At 49.2% G+C, this 18,256-nt stretch overlaps 2 protein-coding genes across 20 annotated transcripts in view; one reads left to right on the forward strand and one right to left on the reverse strand.

Moving 5' to 3' along the window:
* HLF (HLF transcription factor, PAR bZIP family member) overlaps positions 1-18,256 on the forward strand; it is a 53,856-nt gene that overhangs the window by 31,217 nt on the left and 4,383 nt on the right. For 7 of the 8 annotated variants that reach the window (XM_089316968.1, XM_089316970.1, XM_051825491.3 and 4 more), the window contains one exon: positions 14,667-14,887. In XM_089316968.1, the coding sequence (XP_089173094.1) occupies positions 14,667-14,887 (221 nt within the window). Of the gene's footprint in view, positions 1-12,084; positions 13,475-14,666; positions 14,888-18,256 lie in introns of those variants that run through there. The other variant, XM_089316973.1, reaches the window with a different exon arrangement.
* Positions 6,459-18,256, reverse strand: part of MMD (monocyte to macrophage differentiation associated) — a 101,062-nt gene continuing 89,264 nt past the window's right edge. For 3 of the 12 annotated variants that reach the window (XM_089316981.1, XM_089316977.1, XM_089316974.1), the window contains one exon: positions 6,459-7,158. In XM_089316981.1, coding sequence (XP_089173107.1) covers positions 6,850-7,158 — 309 coding nt within the window. In that variant the 3' untranslated portion in view covers positions 6,459-6,849. Of the gene's footprint in view, positions 7,358-8,945; positions 17,562-18,256 lie in introns of those variants that run through there. The other 9 variants (XM_089316994.1, XM_089316992.1, XM_089316986.1 and 6 more) reach the window with 5 other exon arrangements.

Here is an 18,256-nt window from a genome sequence, read left to right on the forward strand (position 1 = left end):
CTTCTGCCACCACATTAGCGAGTAAGTTTTCCCACAAATTTGCATCACCTGTCTCACAAGATACTCCTGGAGAGAAGAGAGATGCCTGATAACCCAGGAAGTGTGCAAGAACCCTGCGTTCCTGCCACACACAGGGACCGTGTGAGTGTTGTCTGAGATTGCTTTACACTGACTTTTTGCATTAATACTGTCTTTGATGCTAGTGGACATTTGTGGATGTGGGTGGAAACATGGAAAGTTAGGGCTTTGGAATTAACCCTCTCCTTTTTTTAAAGAAGCAGTCCATATTTTTGACATTAAATCTTTAACTTTATATTTATATATATAAATATTTTATTTATATTTATTTGAAAGGCACAGGGGTAGAGAGAGACAGTGAGGACAGAAGTTGATCCGTTTTCCTGTTCACTCCCCAAATGCCTGCAACAGCCATGGCTGGGCCAGGCCAAAACCAGGAGCCAGGAACCCAGTCCTGCTCTTCATGTGGGTGGCAGGGACCCAAGTACTTGATCCATCACCCACTGCCTCCCCAGGTGTACGTGTGTTTTCAGGAAGTTAGAATTCGACATGGAGCTGGGAATCAAGTCCAGACACTCCAGCAGGGACTGCAGGTGCCCCTGAGCCAGATGCAAACCCCGGCCCTAATTTTTAATGTAGGCTCTTCCAATTCACGTTTGACCTTAATCAGAGTTCTTCATGTGTCTAGTCAAATTGTTTCCTGTTTGTTGAATGACAGTAATAACATAGCTACCCAGTTAGCAGACACTGTGCCTGCCTGCCCAGGAGGGATCAGCAGGACAATAGAACGCGTCGTTTTTACTGACTCATCTGAGAACTGGTTTACCTCCTGCCTTTCTGGCCTCCCCTAAATGCCGGGCACAGGGTCCTCTTCCTCCACCCGTCCCTGAAGTGGCAGGGTCCCCTAAGCCCTTGCTTTAATTCCTGTTGCCTTGTACTCTCTCTCGAGAGCTAAGATTGTAACGTCCATCTCTCCAGTTGTTGCTCTGCTGAAGTCAAACTAGTATGTGAAGCTGAGCTTCACGCCCTCCAGTCCATGTCCGGAGCCCGGAGCCCGGAGCCCGAGACCCGGTGGAGTGTCCATCGGCGGCTGACTCTTCTGAACATGCTCACGTCCCTGTGTTGCCTAGTTCAGTGAATGATGACATCCTCCCAGATCTCCAGGCTGGAACCTACAAATTAATCTTGCCCTCTGGTTCTCTGTCCCCCCAGCCAGTTGGTGAGGACTCAGATTGATCCCAGCTCATTAATATCCCTTGGATCCACCCAGTCCTCTGCCATGGATGGGGGTGAGCTCTCACCGTTGCTGGTTCTTCTCTAATCCCGCCTCCACCCGGTTGCCACAACACCTTTCTGCAGTAAATCACCTGATCAAGTGACTCCCTGGCTTTAATTTCATCAATTGTTCCTCCTTCCCTTAAGGATAAAATCTGAACATTTATGGCCCTTTTTGGTCTTTTTTTTTTTTAATATTTATTTTAAAGGCGGAGTTACAGAGAGGCAGAAAGAGGGAGAGAGAGAGGCCTTCCAACTGCTGGTTCACTCCTCAGATGGCCGCAAGTGCCAGAGCTGTGCCAGGAGCCAGTATCATCTTCCAGGTCTCCCATGTGGGAGATGGACTTGGGCCATCCTCCACTGCTTCCCTAGGCCATAGCAGAGAGCTGAATCAGAAGTGGAGCAGCCAGGACTCGAACTGGCCCCCATATGGGATGCCGGCGCTGCAGGCGGCGGCTTTACCCACTGTGCCACAGCACCAGCCCTCTTTGTCTGACCTTAACTCTCTCCTCTTCTTGCCCCCTGACCTCTAGCTACACCTTCTACTTTCAGTTTTCTGTCTGGTCCATGAATTCTCTCAGATCTTTGAATCTTTGCGCTTTTATCCCTCTTCTTGTCTGGTCGATTTCAAGTCTTGGCCAAGATGCCAGCTCCCTCCGAGAAGCACTTCCTGACGTGTGTCTTCTCCTTCCCAAGATCTGGATTAACAATCAGCCTTTGAACGCCAACCCTAGCTCCCTGGGCAAGGCTGCTTCATCACCTGAGCTCCCCGCACTTCGACCTCCTGCCTGTCTGCATCCCGTAGTGTGGGCTTTGCTTACTGGACAGGTCTTCAAAGAGTTCAAGGAAAATATGTACAGTAAAGAACTGTGCATAGATTGCAATTTTTTGTATCTTATAATTCATAAACACATCTTTTAATTCAATTTCCCACGAAATTGTTGATGTGTACTCGGAATTGAGGGCATAGTGGATGTTTAATATCAGTTTGCCAAGGAGGGACAGGTATTTGGCCCAGTGGGCGAGATGTCAGTTAAGGTGCCTGTGTCAGAGCCCTGGGTTTGAGTCCTGGCTCTGCTTTCAGTTCTAATCCACTGCTCTGAGGACCTGGGAGACAGATGCTAATAGCTCAAGTACATGGCCCCATGCCACTCATGTGGGAGACCTGGATTGAGTTCCAGGATCCTGGCTTCAGCCTGGCCCAGCCCTGCCTGTTGTGAGCATCTGGAGACTGAACCAGCAAATGGGAGCTCTCTATTTTTGTTTCTCTCTTTGCTTCTCTGCTTTTCAAATAATTTTTTTTAAAAACATTGTTAAGCAAATGAATGTTTTAATAAATAAGCCTTTGTTACTCATTGGCATGGTGTAAGCCATTGGCATGGCCTTCTCCTAGGAAGATTTCCAATCCAGTTTGAGAAAAGATAATTGCTTAAATGTTATAGAATCACATACTCTGATAAAAATCATAGGCTGGCCTATACTAAGTGCAAAAATGGCATAGACATTAAGCGTGAAAGACGTTATAAAGAGCCATCATGGACGCTTGGATAGTCAGAAAGAGGAGCACTTGAATTAGACCTTGATGGGCAGTAGGACAAGTAGAGGTGGAGAAAGGGTGGAGCAGGAGTGGTCAGAAATGAGACAGATCCACTTGAACTGAGCAGAGTCCAAGACCAGAGCAACACGTCTGACTTCGGAGGTCCTTGACCACCAGGCAGGGAGTTTAGGAGGCAGCGAGAAGTCATTGTTTATTGTTGATCCTGGGTGAGATGGTCTGGGAAGAGTAACCTGGTAGCTGGGTCCACAGATGGGACTGCAGGCAACAAGAGACCAGTTCAGAAGCTCTTGCAATTGTCCAACTACCAATAATGAAACGGCCTGCACCCGGCCTGTGACAGGGACCCGGAACACAAAGTAAAACATACACTGAACTCCAAGAACAGTTCATTACTCGAGGCTGGAGGAGCCTTTGTTACCAGCCCAACCTCACATTCCACTATATAATGGGTGGCCAAATTGAGGCCCAGGGGTCCCCAGGGTGCTCATAACCTATAGGGTGTTTCGACTCCAATCTGATGGTTACAGTGTAAGGCTGACAGATGGAGAACTAGTTCACTGGCAAAAGGAACCCTGTAGGATAGGCTGATGGTCCACAGGAGATTGGAGGATGGGTTTGGCTGACATGCTTGGGCTTAGAGGTGACCAGCGGTCCACAGACAAGTTTAGGACTCTCTGTGAACTTGGGTCTAAGAATTACTGAGAGTGCTGGCCAGCAGCTGAGGCAGGGAAGCTTTGGCAAAGCGCGTTTACTTAAGGTGCTTAACCTAAAGACTCCTGCAGGGAAGAATCTTTGTGAGTCTCCTTGAGAAGCCGCAGAACCACAGGTGCACCTGAGTCCTATCCACGTTTACCCAGAAAGGCAGACCCAGAATCCTGTTTTTCTTCCTTTGGTTTGGGTTTGGGGGGCTGGGGGAGAGGGGAAGGGTGTTGCTCATGGAGCACAGGGGCTGGGTTGCTCTTTTGCATTTGCGTCCTGGGTTCACAATGACCATGGTCACTGTTTAGTTTTCCTGGTTCACTCTCTCCTCAAAACAAACAAAAATGAGCATAGCCCAAAGGAAAACAGATTAATAACGAGTCGTGGCAGCACTTTGAAAACTGCAGGTTCCACAGGACTAGGCCTGCACATCTTCCCCAACTCAGACCAACGAAGAGACTCCCGGGACCGAGGGCTGCTGATGCAGGTGGTGCACATTGTCATTAAAAATGGAGGAGCCGTTTTCTGAAAATAGACTTCAGATAGGGGGGCATTTATTTCTGTGCGTGGTAAGAAGGCAGCCCATCCACAGGGACCTCTGCAGGTTGCTTAGTGGCTCAGTTTCTCCGCGGGTGACATGCACCCCCTTGGCCCAATCTATTTCACAGGGGTGTCAGGAGGGCAAAGAGAAGCTGTAGATTTGCCGAGTGTGGTCAGACTAGGTCCTGATGCAGCCTGTTAAGGAGAGTAGGGCCCCTCCCCTTGGGATTCTGACTGTCAGCCCCACCTCCTGTGCACCACAGTGGGGCCTCCACAGAGGGGCTGAGGCGAGCACTGGGCAGCAGCTTCCACTGCTCCCCTTCCGGCAGGAAGGGAAAACCCCTTTCTGGGTAGGGTTACAAGGCAGCTTGAATGGTCACTCTGTTAGATCTACCATCACCAAGGCAGCCGTGGATAGTGAGAGAGAGAGAGACAGAGAGAAAGGTCTTCCTTTGCCATTGGTTCACCCTCCAATGGCCGCCATGGCTGGCGTGCTGCGGCTGGCGCACCACGCTGATCCGAAGCCAGGCGCCAGGTGCTTCTCCTGGTCTCCCATGGGGTGCAGGGCCCAAGCACTTGGGCCATCCTCCACTGCACTCCCTGGCCACAGCAGAGAGCTGGCCTGGAAGAGGGGCAACCGGGACAGAATCCGGCGCCCCGACCGGGACTAGAACCCGGTGTGCCGGCGCCACTAGGTGGAGGATTAGCCTATTGAGCCGCGGCGCCGGCCTCTATGTTCTCAGATGGGATAGTGGGTAGAAAACAGCAACAGTAAGATTTGGAGCTAGCCAGCAGGGGGCTTGCAGACTTAACCTTTTATTTCCTGGGTACTGCCCCCACCCTCCATTCTCTACTACTGTGGAGGAAACTAGGGAACAGCTCTTGTCCCACCGCAGTTCCATAGCTGGGCAGGCGTGAGGGGCAGGGCGTGAGTGTGCTGGGGGGAGGACAGGGCATCTTCCACATTTGTGACCATCTGTGCTCACCCCCATAGCACCCACTCCCCCTTCCCACCTGAGAGGTGAGCGTTATTTCCTGCATTTGACAGATGTGCCTTTGCCCGAACCCAGACGTTAGCTGGCAGGCTGATAACTTAGGGGTTTAGATATAGAACTCTCATCTCCCATGAACTGACCTTTGAAACCAGCCTCTTGATCATACAACAACACGTTCAGCCACACCCTCCTCCTAGAGGCATGGTCTCTGGCTTATCTAAAGACTCCTTAAAAATACCAGTGCGTGAGGTACAGCCTTGCCAGCAGCCCTGGCCCTGTGGGTCAAGTGCAGACTTAGCCGTAGCACCAGCTTGCCGTTCTGGAGGTAGTGAGCAGCAAGAGGGCAGTAGGAGGAGCAGGGAGAAGAGAACGGAGGGCTCCTCCTCTTCTTCCTCTGCTGTCCCCGGGAGGGAGACGTGAAGCCACAAGAGCAGAGGTATGGGTCAGTTCAGCTTGAGACTGGCTTCCACACAGCCTCCCCAGCGGTTTCTCCTTGTGGCTTCATGCAGGTGTTATCAGCCCTCTGATCCTCTGCCGCTCCTTCCGTAACATGTGGCACTCAGTGCCCCCCGCCCCTACCCTGTGGAGCAAGTGCCAGTTCAGCAGAATTTTTTTTTTTAAAGATTGATTTATTTATTTGAAAGAGTTACATGCAGAGAGAAGGAGAGGTAGAGAGAGGTCTTCATCCACTGGTTCACTCCCCAGGTGGCTGCAACAGCTGGAGCTGTGCTGATCCAAAGCCAGGAGCCAGGAGCCAGGAGCTTCTTCCTGGTCTCCCATGTAGGTGCAGGAGCCCAAGCACTTGGGCCATCCTCCACTGCCTTCCCAGGCCACAGCAGAGAGCTGTACTGGAAGAGCAACAACCGGGACTTGAACCAGCGCCCATATATGGGATGCCACGGCTTTACCTGCTGTGCCACAGCGCCGGCCCCTTCCTTTGCCTCTTATTTTCTTCCCTCTCTTTCCTCCTCCTTTTTTTTTTTTTTTTATTTATTTATTTGACGGAGTTACAGACAGTGAGAGAGAGAGACAGAGAGAAAGGTCTTCCTTCCATTGGTTCACCCCCAAATAGCTGCTGCGGCCGGCGCTGCGCCCATCTGAAGCCAGGAGCCAGGTGCTTCCTCCTGGTCTCCCATGTGGGTGCAGGGCCCAAGCACTTGGGCCATCCTCCACTGCCTTCCCGGGCCACAGCAGAGAGCTGGACTGGAAGAGGAGCAACCGGGACTAGAACCCAGTGCCCATATGGGATGCCAGCGCCGCAGGCGGAGGATTAGCCAAGTGAGCTGTGGCGCTGGGCCCCTTGGATGGTCTTCTTACAACAGCATTTAACATGGTCTCTTGGAAGGTACATGTGCAACGTGATGTCAAGTCCATTTTTAAAGAAACATGTTTTTATTTTCTGATTTTGAAAGTGAAATTGCTCATTATAGACCCTTCACAAAATGTAGGGGAAAAAAATAAGAAAAAAAAATAGTCCCTGTTCCCAGAACAGTCCTTGTTGGCATCTGGGGGATATTTCTGTCTGGCTGTGCAGTAGCTTGCACCGTCCCCTCCATGCAGGCTCTGTTTAGAAGCCAGGACTGTGGCAGCAGATGGGACGAGGGCCCTGCCCCACGGAGCTTCCTTGCAAATACAGAGACATTTTCAACAATTTAGAGCAAATAGTAAAATGCATTTTGGAGAAGTATTGTGGAGGAAATCAGGCAGGGTGGTTAATAGACAGTGAATGAAGCAGAGGACTATGGAGATGACTAAATGAAAGGACTAGGGGAGATGGTATCCAAATGACGCAAACGGACCAGGCAGGCAGAGAGCAGGGCAAGGATGTTCTAGGCAGAGAGGATAGCATTTGCAAAGGCCTTGGTAGAGTTGGGCGTGGGGGACGCAGGGAGCAGAGAGAGGGCTGGGGTGGAGTCTCCAAGCCCACAAGCCCTCCAAGCCCTCCAAGCCCCCTGAATTTTTGTCATACGTGGCGACGGGAAGCCTCGTGAGCGTGCTGACGGGGGGCTGTGAGCTGCATGGGTCTGTATCTGCAGAATATCTCCAGGCAGCTGTGTAGCACACTGCAGAGACCTGAGCAGAAGGAGGAAGAGCAGTTGAGAAGAGCCAGGAGAAAACTGCATGCTTCATGTTTCATAGGAATACTTGTTGACTGTTCTCCAGGTCCTGTGCCTTCTGCTAAGCCTTGTATCTGCATGCTTCGTCTTACTCATTTGGCACAAAACTCTGAAGAGACAGGTGTAGTCCTCTCTCCCTTTGTAGATGAGGAAACCTGAAACTCAGAGAGGTAGGGTTAATAAATGTGTGTGTGTGTTTGGAGGGGGTGGGAGGGGGGTGTCACCAATGTTCCCTTGCTCCAAAATAGAACTTGTTAGGATTGGTTAGGAGGAGTGTTTCTGTTTGGTCTTCTATTCACAAAAGCCCACATTTATAACATGCAGGTGGCAGAATCAGAATTCACACTCTAGTGTGATTTCACAGCTGAACCGCCAATCTGTGCCAACTTCATTCCTGTCGGTGTGATTCTAAGCATTCCCAACCCCCAGACACAGGAGTTCAGCTTGTGCGACAGGAATGTTTACCAAACAGTCACAGAAACTCAGGAGCATACACCAATAAGGTTTATTACACATGCCAACTCATATATAATTGCCATGGGTCGGTCAGATGGCTGTGCTGACCTTGGCTGGACTCACAGGTCTAGAGTGCAGGGATTTAGGCTGACCTAGCCTGGCCATCTCCACGAGCCCAGCCCCCAGCAGGCTGGGCTGGGCACGGCAGCCGGGCCATAAGAGAATGCTGGGGAGGAGCAGCAGAACATGCAAAGCCTCTTCAGGCCCAGCCTACCAGCCTCAGAGCTGACACCTTGCGTCTCCTGTTGGCCAAGGCAGGAGGACAACTCAGATTCAAGGGATAGAGAGAGAGAGAGACATTCTGCATAGGGACTGCAAGTGACATGGAACAGGAGATGGGCAGAGAGATGAGACCCTTGGTCATGGGGACGCAGCTGCTTCGGCAGGGTGCTCGTTGGACAAGATGCCTGCCGTTGGACGAGAGGCTGGCTGACTTGGCCTCAGAGGCCAGAGAGCCCACATTTCTGAGTGTGCTTAATCTGTGTACGTGTGGTGAGCCCTGTTTTCACTGGATAGTTCAGTGCAGTCTCCTAAGTTAATTGACTCCCCCATGTGATGTAAGGGACTTTTGGACGCAGGGGTCTTTTCGAGTGGAGCACGTGGGCTCTGAGTACTGAGAGGGCGGGGGGTGACTTCTCCTGAAAGCTGTGTGGTACCAAGAAGGTCTGTGGGATCAAGACAAGCATACAGACCCAACATGTACAAGGGGAGGAGGGAGGAGGGGGGAAGAGACAAAAATCTGGGACCAGACTTTGGATCACAAGGAATTTCACCCATCAGCACTAAAGGGAATCCTTTGGCCAAAAACAAAAGTCCTGTCAGCTTCGCTTAATAGAGGATACCATGTATTGTCCTGCTAGTGTTCATCAATGATGGGCACTAGAGTGCGGTGTGTATTTTGACAGTGCTACTGCCAACCTAACGCTCTGTTTATTTAACACATCAGAAAGATTGGAGGTGCTGCAATTAGCCTTGAGGATTAAGTGACAAATGAGGCTATAATTTATTAGTGTGGTGCAGCCATACATTAAAGAAATAAACCACTGACCTGAGAAGGAGTGGGACAAGAGTGCTGTGCTCCCTTTCATTAATGTCTGCTAGCTCATCGGCTAATCAAACGTGAGCTGCTGAGGTTTTGAAAATACAGAAGAAGACACCGCCCATTTTCACTTAAACTATTTGGAGGTTTTGTTGTGCCTAATCCGTGACACAGTAGAGGCCAACAAGTTTGAGTTTGAAGGTCACTTTAATCTCTTTCCAGGCTTTTTTTAAGTCCTCCCTTGAACCCTTTCATCTGGAAATCCTTGGCCCCTCTGGAAGTGACTGACGTTTTTAGAAAGAAGAGCACAGTGTTCCAGCGAACTGCGGGGTCGGAGTCGACATGACAGGGTTGTTCTTGTCCACCTTGGAGAAACACCAAGCTCAGACTTAACAGATACAGGGGAAAACCGCAGAACCATCTCAATGAATACTAAAATGATATTTGAGAAAATTTAATACAAGCTTCCGGATTTATTTTTTAAGGCAGCTGATAGTGGTGCTGGAAGGGTTGAAACTACCTTTGTTTTTCAAACTGTCTGCGAGGATTCTAGCAGAAGACCTCATACTTGAGGTGAAGTATTAGCATCTTCCATCAGATGTGCTTTCCTTGAGCTGCTGGGACAAGCAGGATCGCCAGTCTCACCTGCACCTACTGTTCATCACCTTGCAGAGCCTAATTAATGGAGTGAGATCAAAGATTACAGAGATCAAGTAGGAGTTATCAACCTTCAAAGGAAGCCACAACTCCCTGGAGGCAGCAGATTGAATTATTTGCCTAAAAACTAAGAGAAGTTAGAAATATTAGAAGTAATAAGGGAACAAAGTGGCTGGATAGAAGCCCAGCATTTAAAGACCAGTAGGTTTCTGTGTACCACCAATAACCGTGTCTCTACTGACACTGACTATAGCTCAGGTTTGTTGGGTATTTATTTATTTACTTATTTATTCTCTGTGCATCGCTTCTTCCTATCTGTTGCACTTTTAAAAGTATGTCTTGTTGATTCATTTTAAAATTTATTCATTATTTTTATTACTATAAAGAGAATAGATTTCAGGTAGTTCATAGATCAATTCTGATAATATGCTATTTCCCTCCTTCCCACTCATTTCCCCTCATTTTTAATTTTTGTGATACCATTTTTATTCACTTTATAGTCATAGTCTTGATGCTTCACTAACTAAAGTTCAGCAAGTAAAAAGCAGAAAGACCAGAGTTCAGCAGTCAGATGGACAGGACTATAAGCAAAATCAAATCCCCAAGTCAGTTTCACTTACATATTAAATTGTATGTGTGTGTGTGTGTGTGTGTATTCATTTTTAAAAACCCTTGCTAAACTATGGACCTAATCTTTACATCTGTTTTACTTATAACAATTATTTTCTCCCATGCTGTTGTCCATGTCCTAGCCTGATTTATAGTTTTCACTACTTAGAGCTTTTATATTGAATGTAGCAATATATTGAAATATTGCCTTTTATGGATTCTGTGTTTTTTTTCAAAAGATTTATTTATTTATTTGAAAGGCATAGTTACACAGAGAGAGAAGGAAAGGCAGAGAGAGAGAGATGTCTTCCATCTGCTGGTTCGCTCTCCAGATGGCTGCAACAGCTGGAGCTGCGCTGATCCAAAGCCAGGAGCCAGGAGCTTCTTCCAGGTCTCCCAAGAGGGTGCAGGGGCCCAAGGACTTGGACCATCTTCTACTGCTCTCCCAGGCCATAGCAGAGAGCTGGATCAGAAGTGGAGCTGCCAAGACTCAAACCGGCGCCCATATGGGATGCCGGTGCCACTGGCAGCGGCTTTACTTGCTGCACCACAGCGCCGGCCCCAAGGATTCTATGTTTTTTGGATTCTATCTTTCATACTTTATCCCCCAATTGTATCTTACATATACACAACCCCACTCATATCTTTCTGCATACTTTTCTGTAATACAACTAGTTTATTAGAATCTGCAGTCACCTGGAATTTCTTTTGGTAGGCAGCATAAGCCCATGACATTTGCACTTGTCAGGTTGGCAGTGCTTTTAAAATTAATACTTAGGGGGCCAGCGCTGTGGCATAGGAGGCTAAGCCTCCACCTGCAGCACCAGCATCCCTTATGGGTGCTGGTTCATGTCCCAGACCATCCTCTTCCAATCCAGCTCTCTGCTGATGGCCTGGGAAAGCAGTGGAGGGTGACTCAAGTGCTTGGACCCCTGCGGAGACTGGAAAAAAACTCCTGGCTCCTGACTTAAGATTGGTGCAGCATCGGATGTTGCAGCCATTTGAAGAGTGAACCAGCAGATGTAAGACTTCTCTCTGTCTCTCCCTCTCTCTGTAACTCTGCCTCTCAAATAAATAAATAAATCTTTAAAAAATATTAATACTGGCCGGCGCCGCGGCTCAGTAGGCTAATCCTCCGCCTGCAGCACTGGAACACCGGGTTCTGGTCCCGGTTGGGGCGCCGGATTCTGTCCCGGTTGCCCCTCTTCCAGTCCAGCTCTCTGCTGTGGCCAGGGAGTGCAGTGGAGGATGGCCCAAGTGCTTGGGCTCCTGCACCCGCATGGGAGACCGAGGAGAAGCACCTGGCTCCTGGCTTCAGATCAGCGCAGTGCACCAGCCACAGCAGCCATTGGGAGGTGAACCAATGGAAAAGGAAGACCTTTCTCTCTGTCTCTCTCTCTCTCACTGTCTACTCTGCCTGTCAAAAAAAAAAAAATTTAATACTTAATTGTGAGAAATGTGCACACCCATAAATGTTGTTTCAAATATAATTAGTCTGACATTTTGGGAACACAATTTGTCAGTCCAGTCCACTTAGAAATATAAAATGTACACACTTCTGCATTAGTGTTCCTGCTTCTAGGGATCTCTTCTGTAAAAGCATATACCTGAAAGACTATCAGTTGGGGTGGTGGTTAAACAGATTATTATACATCCAGACCCTGGAAGAGTTCTCACCCTTTAAAAAGAACAAAGTAGTTCTGTTTGCATACGGCATATTGATCTAATTAAAAAGGAGTTTAAGATGTATGGGTAGTTTAATCCCATTTTGGTCAACTCACCTCCCTGTGTAAACAAAACCATGAGAGGTTCACACCAAATGGTTGAGGGAAGTCACCTCTGGGAACAGCTGTTGGGAGGACTAGGGGAGAAAAGAGTAGCACAAGCGGGAATTTCATTTTGTTGGCCCATTTCTGTTGAAATTTTGCAATGAACATTTTTGAGAATCAAAATGTAATGTTGGGGCCAGCGCTGTGGTGTAGCAGGTAAAGCTACCGCCTGCAGTGCCAGCATCTCATATGGGTACTGGTTTGAGTCCTGGCTGCTCTACTTTCAATCCAGCTCTGGTATGGCCTGGGAAAGCAGTAGAAGATGGCTCAAGTCCTTGGGTCCCTGCACCTGCTTGGAAGACCCAGATGAAGCTCCTGGCTCCTGGCTTTGGATCAGCTCAGCTCCGGCCATTGCGCCAATTTGGGGAGTGAACCAGCAGATGGAAGACCTCTCTCTCTCTCTGCCTCTGCCTCTCTGTAGCTCTGCCTTTCAAATAAATAAATAAATCTTTTTTAAAAAAAGATTAATGTAACGTTGCATTCTCATACTGAGAATTCCTGTATTAAAATTTTGAAAGTCCACAAAAGGTAGGGAAAAATAATAAAGGCTCATTATTACCCAGTGACACTGGGGACATTTTGGGATAAAGGGTAAGAATACTGTAAGTCCGGCAGAGTTAACTCCCAGAAAATACAGATAATAAGATATCATGAAGGATTCTGGAGAGAAGTGGGGGCCTGGCTCTGCCGTTTACTGTTTACCATTGGGGTAACCGTTTACCTGGGCTGTGGGCCACATAGTTCTCCTCTCCTCTGCAGGTAGGATGGCCCTGCTCCTTCTGCAGGAAAGGGTTAGAGAAGAAAGAACAAGTCCTGCCTAGATGGGAAGTGGTGTTGGGGGCCACCCCTGGCTGAATAGCAGTCTCCCAGGGCCACCGCTGAGTGAGAGCTGTTCTTTGTGGAAGCTGAACTCTGAAGTCTGAGCCATGGTGAGGGATTGGGTGGGGACAAAGTAGATCAAACAGGAAAGACTGTGTGGTCTAGTGGAAGAAGACTGTGCATGTGTGTGTGAGCGTGAGCGTGTGTGTGTGTACGTGCGTGAGTGCGTGTGAGCGTGTGCATGCGTGTGTGTGAGTGTGTGCAGCTTAAGGTAATTTATAGCATAACCAACAGATACTGAGGTCTTAACTTGGAGCCATGAGGCTGGAAGTCTTCATTACAAAGTGCTTCAAGAGGCAGAAGGTGCTCACGCTCGTAGGCTGCTGCTGCTGGTGGTTGTACTGCTGGGGCTTTGGGTAGTGTTGCTAATACATTCAAAGAGAGCTTCTAAAGGGAAAATAAAATCCCCATTCGACTGAGGTGTGGTTCATTTTCTGCGGCAAAGCCAAGAGGCACAAGATCAAACTCAGGTTGCCACCATCCAGTACAGAACTCCGCAGTCCCTAGAAGTTGGAACTGCAGCTGCCTGGCTAATGAGAAATCTCCGTCCTCTGCCAACACCTCGGGGCCCGTCTCTTCCTCCTGGCAAGCAGGACACAGAGAGCTCAAAGCAGAGTGGGGACCTAAAAGGTCACCCCGAGCATTCATTTTGCAAGTTCCCCATCAAACCAAAAACACGCGAGCACGGTTTCACAGTGTTGCTGGAATCTGAGCTGATGGCTTTGTGCTTCAGCCGAGGGGAAGTTGTAATGCAAGCTAAGGGGTACTTGACACATTGGCCCACCCTTGGCTCGAGGAAGAGGAGGAAATGGCCAAACGTAGTGGAGCTGTATCCTCTTGTTCATTCTGTGGGCATGCAAAGTGATTATAAAATTCGGAGCTCCCCGTATGAACAATCCGGTCTGTTGTTAAGTTCACCTTCACAAGTCAGACATACTCAGAAATACAGTCAACCCATTGTTCTGTGACTGTTGGTGTGTTTCAGTGGTTTGGCCTGAAGAACCCTGAAGATTGTCTCCATGATGTCTTTTTAATTAGTCAAAGATTTCTTGTACTGGGCCCCTTTTCCCCAGTCTCCACTGCCACTGTTAGTACGCGCGCACGGCTTATCACCACAGCCTTGCGTCTGATCTGCCTGCAGACACGCCCTCCTCACTCTGCCTGCGTCTTCTTTCCAAAGTCAGCTGTCTGTCCCTTCATTGCTCAGATTCCTTCAGTGGCATTCAGGGCCCTTCATAATCCCCCACTGCCCCTCCCTGGTGGGCACATCCCCTGCACTTGAACCTCTCCTCCTTCCACCTACCTTGTCTTCTGATTCAGTACTCCTGCTACCTAAGGCTATTTGTGGTTCCTCAGAAATGCAAAGCTCTGTCTTGTCTTGGTACCTAGAACACCTTTTTTTGTTTGTTTGTTTTTTGGCCAATTACTGTTTGTCTCAAGAAGCAGCTCTATGAAATGTCCGAGACTCCTCTGTGGTGTGTAACTGTTTCCCCTGTACTCTGGAAGAACTTGAGGGTCCCATCCTAGCCCCTGCACTCCCTCCTCCCTGGCCAGTGAGTAGTCTGTCTCCCCCACTCATCTGGAAAACACTACAAAGTAAAAATCATGAAGTTCTATCGCGCCTTGCAGAGTGCCTGGCCCCATGGTTGGTGCTCCATGAATATGTCATAGGAAAGAATGAATGTGTCTGTTTATAATTGAGTTTCCACCTCCCCAGTTTGTGAACATTTATGTCATTGTTTTGCCTGGTGTGGCAAGAGTGTAGCTGTACTCAGCCTGTGTTTTTGGAAACATGGTGAGGATTAGTAAAAAAATGATGTTAGAGTCCTATACAAGTTAGTTGAAGACTCCTGCCACTCAGGGTGACGCATGATCAAGTAGCTGTCTGATGGGTCTCCCTGGAGTTCATGAACTGAAACGTCTGTGTTGTTCCAGGTCAGCTGTTGCCAGCAAACCGCAATACACCAAGTCCTATCGATCCAGACACCATCCAGGTCCCGGTGGGCTACGAGCCAGATCCGGCGGATCTCGCCCTCTCCAGCATCCCTGGCCAGGAAATGTTTGACCCTCGCAAACGCAAGTTCTCCGAGGAAGAACTGAAGCCACAGCCCATGATTAAGAAAGCCCGCAAAGTCTTTATCCCTGATGACCTGAAGGTAAATTGGAGCCGGTGATGAGGCTCTGGGGAAGTGGAGAGCAGGATTGCGAGACAGATTAGAAGGGCGCCCCCAGCAGGACCATCTACGCTAAGGAACAAGGGGCCGGCGATTTCTGATCCTGGTTCTTAGTGTGGAATTCGCAGGCGTGTTGCTTCCTCTTTGGGTATCTTCTGATTTGTGCTTTCGTGTCTTAAGACTGAAGAGTAGTAAGGAAAGGACCAAAACAGGGTGATTTTAAGCCTATAACGGAAGCAAACCTGCTACTACCAGCAAGGAAACCCACAAAAACCTAATACAATCAAATCAAAATCTTTCAGCGTTGAAAAGAGAGAGAAATCTATTTGGGAAGGACATGTGGACCTCATAGTCTTCCAGGGGTAATCTTCCTTTTGGGAATTTGTTGATAATTAACGGCTGCCTTTTCCCTGTAGGTCTCAGGAGACAGAACCTCCTTCCGCATTTTCAGTCCCGAGAGTCCAGGGTTGCGTTTTGCATTTTGCAAGGGAAGCTAGTGCTTCCCCAACTCTGTTTATATGTGATGTCCATTTTTGTACCTCAAGTAGTGATCACTGGAGCATCTCAACAGAAGGTTAATTCTGGGTAGTTTTGCGCTGCCGTGTTGAAGGGAACACATTTTTTATATAGGGAAATAGATTGACCTTTGGAAGTCAAATGAAGCTTAAAATAAATTAGATTCAATGGTACCTTAGGGTGAAAATTCTTTCCAAAATTATGCCATGTCTGCTTATCTCAAAGCAGACCCATTTCTGATTGGCCATTGTGTAGAGCTTAATGTGGTTTTGCTTGTTCACAGTCAGATGGACAATGGAGAGGTGGTTCTACATAGTCAAGGCATTGGAACCAAGCAAAATAAGGACTTTTATGAAGCCTGACTATCACTTCTCAAAGCGAAGTATGATTCACATGCAGACGAGGGTTTGAGTCAGTGTCTAGACCGATTGAAGCCAATTCCTCCTGTCTTTCATTTCTACGAAGACCTATGGAGGCCAAAGTAGCTAGCAGACTTAGATCACGGCTGTCATCATGTATCTGATGTGATGGGAACCCGTGCAGGATGGAACCATCAGGGCTGAATTCCCCCAGGTAGAGTAGGGTCTAACCCAGCTCCTGGGTCATCTAGCCTGAAGGTAACTTCACACAGTATTTTTAATAACTTTTTTTTTTTTTGACAGGCAGAGTGGACAGTGAGAGAGAGAGAGACAGAGAGAAAGGTCTTCCTTTGCTGTTGGTTCACCCTCCAATGGCCGCCGCAGCTGGCGCGCTGCGGCCGGCACACCGCGCTGATCCGATGGCAGGAGCCAGGAGCCAGGTGCTTTTCCTGGTCTCCCATGGGGTGCAGGGCCCAAGCACCTGGGCCATCCTCCACTGCACTCCCTGGCCACAGCAGAGGGCTGGCCTGGAAGAGGGGCAACCGGGACAGAACCCGGCACCCCAACCGGGACTAGAACCCGGTGTGCCGGCGCCGCTAGGTTTTGTGCATGAAACTAAGTTTCATGTGTGGAATTTTCTGCTTGTGGTATCATGTATGTACTCAAGAAGTTTTTGGTTTGGGAGCATTTCAAATTACAGTTTTTGAGATTGGGGCTATTCAACCTGTTACTATCAGCAAGAGAATTGAAAGAGGAAATTGCTTGGTAGAAACACCAAAAAATCTAAAGTCGACAGGAGATTCGGGGGTTCCTGCTTCAGCTAGTGGGATAAGAAAGGGGCAATGTGGGATCGGGTCCCGGGCAGCTAGATAATGTCTCTCAGTTGGATTTTCTTCCTGGTCTTGCATTCTTAGCAATCCAGTTCTCGGTGTGTGTGTTTTCGGGCATCATCCTTTAAACTAAACCAGGGAGGCCACGCAGCCAGGAATGCCTCTTGCATGGAGGGTAGCTTGAAGGATTCTGCTGAGCAGTAGATAGAACTCCCAGTCAAACCTTAGGAGAGTCTCCAAATTTACATGTTCAAAGAGCAAGAAGACTTGATAGCCCAGTTCCCCTTGGCAACACAGAGGCTTCATGAGCACTCTCTGTGCTGGGATTATCTGTATCACTGCTGCCATGGCCAGGCCTGGCTCTTGCACACGGAGCACAGGGAATGGCGTGAACATTCTCCCGCCACGTGTCCTTGGATTCCTTTCAGCTGTGGGTAAAGCCTCGCACCACAGATCTTTAGGTGATATGAATCAGGAGGCAGAGCTGTAATACATTTTTCCTGCCAGAAGAGAGGAATGAGCTAGGGGTGGGTGGGAGACAAGGTGCTTGTGGCCCCCTGCCTTTGGAGGAACAAATCAATTGAGTGGAATGACCCCCACCAAAAACGCCTCCCCTCATTCCCTCGAGCCGTTTCTTTGGGCTAGCATGCGTGCGGCAGAATCAAAGGACGGCATAGCAGGGTCCCTAACCGAGAGTCAGCCGACTCACCTTGATTTCTGAGCACTCCGAAGCATCCGTGCCTTCCCTTGGCAGATGCTTTTCAAATGCTAGTGTGTGCCAAGCCCCGTGTCAGGGGCTGGGGACACCTAGGTGAGTCCGCACCAGCACTGTGCCTGTCCTCACACAACCTTTAGTCTGGTGACAGCATGGGAGTGTTGCCTTGTCCGGGGGGGTGTGACTGAGCCGGTCGTGGCTGGGGAGCTAGCTGGCATCAACACCTTGAGGACGTGCTGGAGAAGATGACAGAGCAAAGGATCAGTGCCAAATTTGTAAGCCCCGCTCAGGCTCCTGCACCCTGACCTCCCTGCCCCAAAGCCACTGTGTGATGATAAAGGAAGGTGAGCTGGTGTTTTTGGGCCAGGACACTCCCTCTTTGGTCCTCCTGCGTTATCCCTCGATCCACCGCTGCTCCTGACTCCACTCCCACCTGCCAGGTTCATGCGGCAGTTCACACCTTGGTTGGCTCCTCCGCACCTGTGGACAGGGTGAGGCTGGGAGATGAGAGCACAGAAGATGTGAGATGAGCTCTAAGTCAGGGACAAGTGGTTGCAACCCGTAAATCACTTGCTGACTCCCTGGTCCTTATAAACCCGGTGAGTGCTGGCACAGACCTCTGAGTTTAGGTTCATGGCCGGACCCTCCGCCCGCCCCCAGCACACACATGCAGTTTCCGGTTTCCCAGGGGCTTGTTCTCGGGTGTTCCTTTAGCTCCCGGGCTCCTGTTCCCTGTGTGCAGCTCCTGGTCCACCCTAAGCGAGCCCTTCTTGGAGTGTGCTTGGAAAGCACACCCAGCAAGGAGAGTGTGGTCGACTTACTGACACTATGAAGTGGGTGGCACCAGAACCCACATCAAAGTACAACCACCGACTTACATCAGGACTGGCACCTCACTCTTGTGATGTGTGTCTCAGGGGCCCCTCCTCAC

The sequence above is a fragment of the Oryctolagus cuniculus genome, chromosome 17, assembly GCF_051225735.1.
Source record: "Oryctolagus cuniculus isolate XC-2025 breed Fujian yellow rabbit chromosome 17, ASM5122573v1, whole genome shotgun sequence".
In the NCBI taxonomy this organism is placed as follows: Eukaryota; Metazoa; Chordata; class Mammalia; order Lagomorpha; family Leporidae; genus Oryctolagus; species Oryctolagus cuniculus.